At 52.3% G+C, this 9,240-nt stretch overlaps 1 protein-coding gene across 1 annotated transcript in view; it reads left to right on the forward strand.

The window, feature by feature from the left end:
• KIF23 (kinesin family member 23) overlaps positions 1 to 5,613 on the forward strand; it is a 32,963-nt gene extending 27,350 nt beyond the window's left edge. Inside the window, exon 23 of the mRNA XM_015418501.1 lies at positions 5,493 to 5,613. Coding sequence (XP_015273987.1) covers positions 5,493 to 5,508 — 16 coding nt within the window. The 3' untranslated portion in view covers positions 5,509 to 5,613. The remainder of the gene's footprint in view (positions 1 to 5,492) is intronic.
• Positions 5,614 to 9,240: the final 3,627 nt, after the last annotated feature.

The following is a 9,240-nucleotide window of genomic DNA, read 5'->3' on the forward strand; positions in this document are numbered from 1 at the left end:
CCCTCCCCCCCAGCCCCCCGCAAAGTTTCAAGAGGTTTTTTGCCATTGACTTCAATGGCCCCATTGGTTATAATGGACCCGAATTTTTCGGGTTTCCCGAATTTTTTCGGGATTTTTTTTTCGGGATTCGGAAAAACGCATAGGAAGCCATTTCGGGATTGCAAAAGCCGAAAAACGTTATTTTCGGCTTTTTTTCGGTTCGGGATCCCGAAATGCACATCCCTAGTCACCTCCGCTCAGGCTGGGCCTCAGCAATGAATCCAGGCCAGTCTGCTGTCAGGGCTCCAAGTTCTCTGGATGAATTTTCAGTTGGTGAGGCCCGATGAAATGGACAGGCTGCTGGCCACCTTGAAGAAGAAGAAGAGGAGACTAGATTTATACCCCGCCCTTCACTACCCAAAGGAGTCTCAGAGTGGCTTACAATCTCCTTTCCCTTCCCCTCCCCACAACAGACACCCTGTGAGGTAGGCGGGGCTGAGAGAGCTCTTGAGAGAACAGCTCCGAGAGAACTTGTGACTGACCCGATGTCACACCAGCAGCTGCATGTGGAAGAGTGGGAAATCAAACCCGGTTCTCCCAGATGAGAGACCGCGCTCCTAACCACTACACCAAACTGGCAGCTGGGAGACCCCTCCTTCAGATGGCATCCCTGGACCCCAACAATGGCCAGTTTTCCATTCCGGGGGGGGGGGGGAAACACGAGCTTGGGGTGGCTACGCAGCTTCAGGGGACCTTGGGCTAGATGGGAATCTGGATGGATTTCGGTTCAGGCCTGGGTTGGGCGTGGGATTTATTTACTTCACTTAGAGTCTGCCTTTCTTGCTGAGACTTAAGGCAGATTGCAGGAAGGTAACGGGCAAGTCGCAGTTGACTGATGGTGACCATGTGGGGTTTGTCCTGGCCTGCCTCTGCCTCGTGACCCTGGACTTCCTCGGTGATCTCCCACCCAAGTATGAACCAGGGCTGACCCTGCTTAGCTCCTGGGACCTGACAAGGCTGGGCTGAGCCGGCCCATCCAGGTCAAAGGCTGCAGAAGGGCTAGGACCACAGGAGGAGGAAGAGGGAGAGGCTCCGTTTATGCCCCGCCCTTCACTACCCGAAGAAGTCTCCGAGCGGCTCACGACCTCTCCCTTCCCCTCCCCTCCCCACAACAGGCACCCTGTGAAGTGGGTGGGGCTGAGATTAGAGAACAATGTGAACAAGAAACAATCAAAGGCAGGGGTTCCCAACTTTTTAAAGTATGAGATCCTCTTTTTAATATACAAAAATTTATGGACAACCCCCCCCCCCCAAGAGAGTAGTTGTACTGTTTATCAGTTGCCACTTTGAGAGAGAGCCAGTTTGGTGTGGTGGTTAAGAGCAGCAAACACTAATCTGGGAGAACCAGGTTTGATTCCCCACTCCTCTGCGTGCAGCTGCTAGTGTGACCTTGGGTCAGTCACAAGTTCTCTCAGAGCTGTTCTGTCACGGGCAGTTCTCGGGAGCGCTCTCTCTGCCCCACCTGCTTCACCGGGTGTCTGTTGTGGGGAGGGGCAGGGAAAGGAGGTTGTAAGCCACTCTGAGACTCCTTTGGGTAGTGAAGGACGGGGTATAAATCCAATCTCTTCTTCTTCTTGATTGAGAAATTATATAACGACAAAAGCACCAAAATGACAATGCTTTGGGTGCTTGTGGACTGGCAGACCCCTTGTGAAAATAACTCCAAGCCCCTCCCCCCCCGCCCCGGTGTCCCTGGCCCCCCAGCTTGGGAACCACTGATCTAATAAGGTAAAGACAGTATAGTAAAAGCCAGTGACGCCTACAGTAATCGTTGCAGCAGGCTACAGTTCTGCTCATCATCAAGGTGTCCTCCTGGGTTGTTGTTGTTGCATTCAGCCACAGTCCTAATCCCTTTTTGAATGTGCCCTCCTGAAAATTTCTGGTGTGTGCCTTCTGTGGAAGCGCGGGAGGCCTCCTGAGCTCTCTAGGGCAAGCGGTCCGTTCCGCAAGGTTGCACCCGGAGAAGGCTTTGCTTGGGTGAGCCAACCTGTGGGGGGGGGGGGAGCATGGCAGGAAAGGAGGCCCTGCAGTGTGGCAGTCCAAGGTCCCCAGTGATTCTATAGGTACTAACCACCTGCCGTGGGGAGGGACCAGTGATCAAATGTCTGTGGTGAGGCCTCTTTACCATTGCAAAAAGTTCGAGTTTCCACAGAATGCTGGGAGGTCCCACTAACTGAACATAAGAACCTCAGAAGAGCCCTGCTGGATCCGACAAGTGAAGGTCCAGCATCCTCTCTCAAACAGTGGCCAACCAGTTCCTTTGGAGGTCCAACAACTGGGCAGAGAGGCTTTTATAAGAACATTTATAAGAGTCCTGCTGGGTCAGACCAGTGAGGGTCCATCTAGTGCAGCCTCCCGTCTCACACAGGGGCCAGCCAGTTCCTCCAGTGGGCCAACAACAGGGCACAGAGGCCGAGGCCTTCTCCTGATTTTGCCTCCTGGCTCTGAGGTTCAGAGGCTTCCCTTTAGTCACCATGGCTAGCAGCCACTGGCTATCTTCCATGAATCTCTCTGATCCTCTTTCAGAGCTGTCTATGCTTCTGGCCATTGCTGCATCCAGGAACACCGCTGCTATGGTGGAGGCAGCCGTTTCCAGACATGTGCTCCCTTTAGATACAGACCTGATGCCTCCTGGGATCTTCCTGTTAATTATGACATGATTATCCGCTTATGAAACTCTAGGAAGAAGGCCCCTTGCAGCTGTAAATGCAACGGCCGCTAGATTGGCCATGCGGCTGCGGTCCTCATCTCTCCCACCCGCCGCTGGTGCCCCCCCCCCCGCAAGGAACTCAGCTCTGAGAGGGAAGGGGAAGGGGGTGTAAGCTGCCTCTCCTCCCACGGGCTTGCTCGGCTTGGCCGCGGGGAGGGCGAGGAAGATGGCTCTGAGAGGGAAGGGGAGGGGGTTTAAGCCGCCTCTCCTCCCACGGGCTAGCTCGGCTTTCCCGCAGGCAACTGCCCCCTCCCCGAGTTCAGTGGGGGGTGCCGCCGCTGCCAGCCCAGCAACGCTGGGGCCGGCACAGGGAACAGCAGCGGCATTCGAACCCACCCGGCCAGCAGGTGCGGCGGCCCAGGGAAGCACGGCGCGGCTGTCTCCCCCTGTCACCGATCTCTGTGGGGGCACACTGGGAGGCCAGGGACGGTGGGGGCGCACAAGCAGGGCCCACGGCTCCCCAGGTCCAGGCCGTGGTGGGACAGGGAAGTGGCATGCGGCTCCCTGCAGCCCCTGCCTGCTCGTAGGCTAGCCAGGGATGTGAATGGCAGTTGGGGGGGAAGTGCCTCGGGGTGGCTGGAGGTGTCTGTGCAGCCAGGCGCAGCAGCGGGTGAGCGGGGGCCTGAGTAGGCTTGGGGGGAAAGGTGAGCGAGCGAAGGGCTGGCTGTCCGGTTCGCCTGGCTTCGCCCGTCTCCCTACCAGCCGCTCATGGGCCAAGGTGGCTAGGCTCGTTCCTCCCCCCCCCCCCCCCCCCCCCCCCCCCCACACCCCCGGCGCGGGGGGGGGGGCATGGCTGAGGGAGCGCATTTTATCTCGCCACCCCATAGGCCAGGGGCCACCCCAAATCAGCTTTATAATATAGAGAGATACCCTGCCTTTCCTCTTGGCTCGAGGCAACTTGTTGTACTTAATCGCTGAAGCAGAGCCCCAGCCACGGCATTAGGGGACAGCACCGCCTCCGTGTTATCTAACATCTCTGTGTGACACTGTTTGGAGCGACCGTCTGTGGGTGTGGAGTGAGGCTCAGTTCAGAGTGTTGGTCTTTATTCTAAATTGATTGAGAGACGGGGGCATTTGCAGGGACCGCCTCCTCCTGTACTGTCCAGCTGAATAGTTGAGACCCTCCTCCCACGCCTGCTTTCTTTCCCAATAGCTGTGGAGGTGAGGGAAGTGACAACTAGAGATGGGGCTTTCTTGGTGGTAGCCCCATCTCTTTGAATGTCATCCATCTTGAGGTTCAGTCGGCACCTAATCTCCTTGCCCTGTTTTCTCTCCTAACTATGCTAGCTCCATGCTGTGTTAAGAACTTTTGAATGATATATTTTTATTTCAAAATTCTGTTTAATCCATCTCAGACAGATTTTGGTAACTGCAGGACAGACTCTTCTAAAGAGAGCCAAGTAAACATCAGGGTTTGGCCTCTTGCAGATAGGTGGTGGCCAGACTGTGGAAGCAATCTGGAAAGCCGGCAGTTTTACAAGACAAGTTAACAGGCAGGAAGGGACATCTGAGGTAAAAAGGAAAAACAGTTACTGAAAAGTATATCTGGTGGTTCTTTTTAAGAAGTGAGAGTCTGGCTTTGGAGGGGCCATGGTTCAGTGGTAGAGCCCCTGCTTGGCATGCAGAAGGTCCCACGTGCAAATCCTGTCATCTGCAGTTAAAAGGACCAGTCAATAGGTGATGGGAAAGACCTTTCTTTGCCAGAGACCTTGAAGAGCCTTTGCCAGTCTGAGTAGACAATACTGCCCTTGATGGACCAACGGGAGAGGTGTTCAGAAATAAGTATTTGGGGGGGGGGGTCTGGCAAGGCAACCAGTAGCTAAGCCCCTCTGCCCAGTGTGAGAGCCCCGTGTCCACTCCACCTCACACAATCCCAGCCAGACAGTGCTAGCAGTTACAGAGTCCAATTGGGGGGGGAGGCTCAGCCGAGGAATCAATGGAGCTAAGCCCCTCTGCTCAGCATGAGCGGAAGGACAGGTGCCTCAGGGCCTTGAGTAGGCACCCAATGCCCCCAACCCCACTGCTCACAGGAGGAATGACTTCAGGTTCCCTTCCTTCTCTGCCGCTGCCTCTAACTAGTGTGTGGCACGCCTGCTGTGTGTGAGGTGCAGTGTGTGTGTCATTCTGCTCCCGTACAGTTCTCTTATTGGCGGCCAGTGCTGTCTGCTGAGCTTTGGAGGGCCACTGTTGGTGTTTCCAGGGCTGCAGAAGTCCATCCCCCCCACCGTTGCTTTGACGACCATAATTGCTCAGCACCAGTGTGTCTGCCATGGACGGTGCTGTGAGAACGCCCCACCATGAGATGCCCGAACCTCCAAAAACCACGTGCAGGGTTGTTGAGGCAAGATCGTGTGGACCTTGGCCGGCAGACCAAGACCCAGCGGTTTCAGTTGCAAATTTAGGGTCATGGGTAGGTTCGTGCCCATCCCTAATCCCCCTGGGGGAGAAAGGAGAGGTATAAAGTCAGAAAAGTGGTTTTGCAGCTACAAAAGCGATGGTTTTGCTTGCCTTCTCCCCATGTTCTCTGAATACTGGCTCCTGCCCCTAACCACAGACAACTTGCCTCGGCCAGTAACCAGCTGCTCCCTGTATGGGGCCTTCCTCACCAGCCATTGGCTCGTCTTCTGTGATGTCATCAGATGAACTGGAGAGGGGTGTGTCGGTCTTGCTTTGTGTTGAAGCCCCCTTGTTTCTCCGGAGAAGTGGAGCACCCGGAAAGTAAACTTTCTCTCTGTCTTTGCAGGCGCAGGAAACCATGAGATCACTTGTTGGAGCGGCTCCGTCGTCCAAGGGATTTTTTCAGACTGCGTAGCCGGCTATGCTGGGCAATGGTTAAAGGGAGAGACTTTAATAAAGGGCGGGGGGGGGGGAGCGCTCCCTGCCCGTCGGGACGTGGAAGAAGAGGGCCTGCTTCTACTGCTACCTCTTGACCTTGCAAAGTTGCCCTCGTTCTTCTAGAATACTGCCACCGCCTTTTTTCCTCTTGCCTTCCCCACGTCCTTTTAAGAGACTTTGTCAAAATATGTTGTTATTTATTTAGCTCTGTTGCCATTTTTTTTAGAATAGCTGGTTGCAAGATTAGAATTGCAATCTCCTTTAGCTCTGGCCTGAACTTCTTTGTGGGACAAAGTGGGAGCGTGGCCATTCCTACGGGGGGGGGGGCTCGGCCCCCCGTTGGTCTCCTTCACCTGTTTGTGAGCTGCAACACACACTGCGGGGGCAGAGGAAAGGCCTCTTTGCTTCTTAATGTCTCAAATGACAAATAAAAACTTGATGCACAGCACCTGGCTTCCTGTGGCCTTACTGACTTACTCCCGCCCCCTTTGGCTCACTCCCCGGGGGGGCAGACAAGTTGCAGCGATACCCGGTCAGAACCAGCCTGCATGGTCCTGCACTCTAAGAACCTGTTTCCTGAAGGTGGTGGACGAAGCCAGTCTTCTGGATGGAGTCAAAGCAGACAGCGCCTCTGGTAACCGTCCGTACCAAGCAGGGGGAAGGAGTCTTCACAAAATGGCATTAAGAACGTAGGAGACGCCAATGCTGGATCAGGCCAGTGGCCCGTCCAGTCCAACACTCCGTGTCACACAGTGGCCAAAAATACCAGGTGCCACCAGGAGGTACACCAGTGGGGCCAGAATTCCAGAAGCCCTCCCACTGTTGGACCCCCCCCCCCCCAGCACAAAGGAAACAGATTGGCCCAGAGTTCCCATCTATACCTTGTGGCTAACAGCCACTGATGGACCTCTGCTCCATATTCATTCATTCATTCAATTTCTATACCGCTCAATCCCGGAGGCTCTGAGCGGTTTACATAGGCATATTATACTTCCTATCTAGGGCCACGATGTATATAGGAGAGGTGAGTGCCTACCAGGCACCCTGCCGGCTTGTTCTTTCTTCCTGCTGCTTCGTGGAGGGTTCTATCGGCGCAGCTCCGCAGCGGCTCCTGGGTTGGTTCCATAGTCCACGACTGTGTGACAACTGCTGCACCGGCCTCTGTCTGATTAGCTCCGGCCGTGCTGCGTCGCCACGTCTCTGGACCAGTCCCCGCCTGGAACGTCTGCAGCTTGATGTTGGTTTCACCGCCATGTTCTTTTTGCCAGATCGCCGTCGTTATCTGCCGCCACCAATGCCATCAAATCCTAACATTTAGAAAAAATCCTGGCAAGGTGCTCTTAAAAAGCGGGGTCTTATCTCTAGAATTTATAGGATTCTTTGTGATAAAAACATTGATGCTCAGCTATCAAAAAGCATGGTGTGCGGATCTTAATATCCAGTTAACTGACGATCAATGGTCCTCTATTTGGAGAACACAGATTTCCTTATCCAAATCATCAGAAATCCTTGAAACCTCTTTCAAAGTATTGTCGCGCTGGTATCTAACTCCGGTTACACTCTCACACATGTCTGCATCGATCTCCCCTCTTTGTTGGAAACTCTGTGGGGAAAAGGCGACTTTCTATCATACTTGGTGGACATGAAGATTTATTTCTAAATTTTGGTTTCAAGTACAATCTCAAATTTTGGTTCTTACTGGTTGTGACATCCCTTTAGATCCCCGATTGATGTTATTAAATCTCTGGCCGGAGAGTGAAATTCCTAATAAACAGAGAAAATTGATAAATATACTCCTTGCGGCGGCGAAAAATAGTATTGCCAAAAAATGGAAAGATAAATGTCCTCCGACAATTAATCTATGGCTTTCTGAAGTTTGGGAATATTTTTTATTTGAAACTGTTTCAATTTTTAATACAAATGATCAAAATGAATGTGACCTGTTAAACCCAACCAGTAAATGGTATCCAATTGTTAATAAGTTGACCTTCGATTCTTTTAATTGGAAATCTATCAGTAAAGCAAAATACTCATTACTGTTATTAAGTTAGTTCGCTTTTACCAATATATGTTTAAGAGAGGCTGGACACTTGTACACTGCTTGATTTATTCAGGTTGTTTTTGCTACATTGACGCTTGAGAACCTGTATGTATTCGATATGTTTTATGTTGAAACCTAATAAAATATTATGGTTAAAAAAAAAAATCTGCTGCCGCCTGCCGCCACCACAGGTCTTCTTCGGTGCTACTGCGCCGGAAGGCGGGTGCCCTCCTGCACCTAAGGCAGGTACCCATTTATCTACTTGCTAGGCTTTCGAACTGCTGGGTATGCTTATCTAATTCCCTTTTGAAGCCGTCCATGCTTGTAGCCGCCACCACTTCCCCTGGCAGTGAATTCCAAGTGTTAATCCCTCTTTGGGTGAAGAAGTACTTCCTTTTATCCGTTCTAACCCGACCGCTCAGCAATTTCATGGAGTGCCCACAAGGAGTTCTTGTATTGTGAGAAAGGGAGAAAAGTACCTCTTTCTTTACCTGCTCTTTCCCATGCATAATCTTATAAACCTCAATCATGTCACCCCTCAGTCATCGTTTCTCCAAGCTAAAGAGCCCTAAGCGCTTTAACCTTTCCTCATAGGGAAAGTGCTCCAACCCCTTTATCATTCGAGTTGCCCTTTTCTGCACTTTTCCCAATACTATAATATAATATAAAATAATATAATAAAATATATAATATCCCACTTCCTCCTCCTCATCCAGAGCCTTCGATATGAAGACCAGAAAATCCACCCGGCGCAGGACTCCCGTCCCCATGGCAACCGAAGGCAACCGTCACCCCTCCGCCTCGTTCGGAAACCAGCCAACAAACGGCCGGCGGTGACTCACGTGACCCCTTTACGCCGGCCCCACCCTCTCCCCCCCTCCCGTTCGGAGCGCGCAGGAGAGGCGGTGGTGGCTCTGCCTAGCCCTGGGGTCCTCGCCGCCGGGCTGTCCTTTCCTGTGCCTGAGACAACTCCCGAGTCAATCTGCGGTTAGCCTGCGGGCTGGGGAAGAGGAAACCCCGGCGCTGGGTGGCATTCCCCGGCACCGCCTAGGAGAGGAGACGATGCAGACAAAAAACCCCGCGTCGTTCGAAGACGGCTCAGGCAGGTTCGGTAGTCGCCTAAATTTCTTTCCGGCGAGATAGGGCGTGGGAGGGGGAGTGGCTGTGGGGCAGGTGTTGCCAATCCCCAGGTGGGGGCAGGAGATGCCCTGATTTAGAGCCCACCCACCCCCCCAGGGCTGTCAGAAAGCGGGGATGGGCAGGGATGGAGAAGGTTCTTCGAGGGCCATTTCAACTGGCCCCTATTTTTTCTTCTTCAAATAAGTGTTTTTTATTATCTTATTATATATAACAGTACATTCAGAACACATATTAATACCATACAATAATCAACATTCTCAACCCGTAAGAGCCTTTTAAAAATATAACAGATCTTTGTAATAAGAGTTGTTTGGAATCACTTCTTCCTCTGCGAGATATTCCACTGCTGGGAGCCAAGTTGCTTGAAAATCTTTTTGGTGAGAGACAATTTTACCATATACAAAGTGTTCCCAGATTTTGTTTTGCCAACATTGAAGAGTAGGTTGATTTTTGTTTTTCCAGTATTGGGCTAATG

This window comes from Gekko japonicus, unplaced genomic scaffold (genome assembly GCF_001447785.1).
Source record: "Gekko japonicus isolate JY-2015 unplaced genomic scaffold, Gekko_japonicus_V1.1 scaffold275, whole genome shotgun sequence".
Lineage (NCBI taxonomy): Eukaryota > Metazoa > Chordata > Lepidosauria > Squamata > Gekkonidae > Gekko > Gekko japonicus.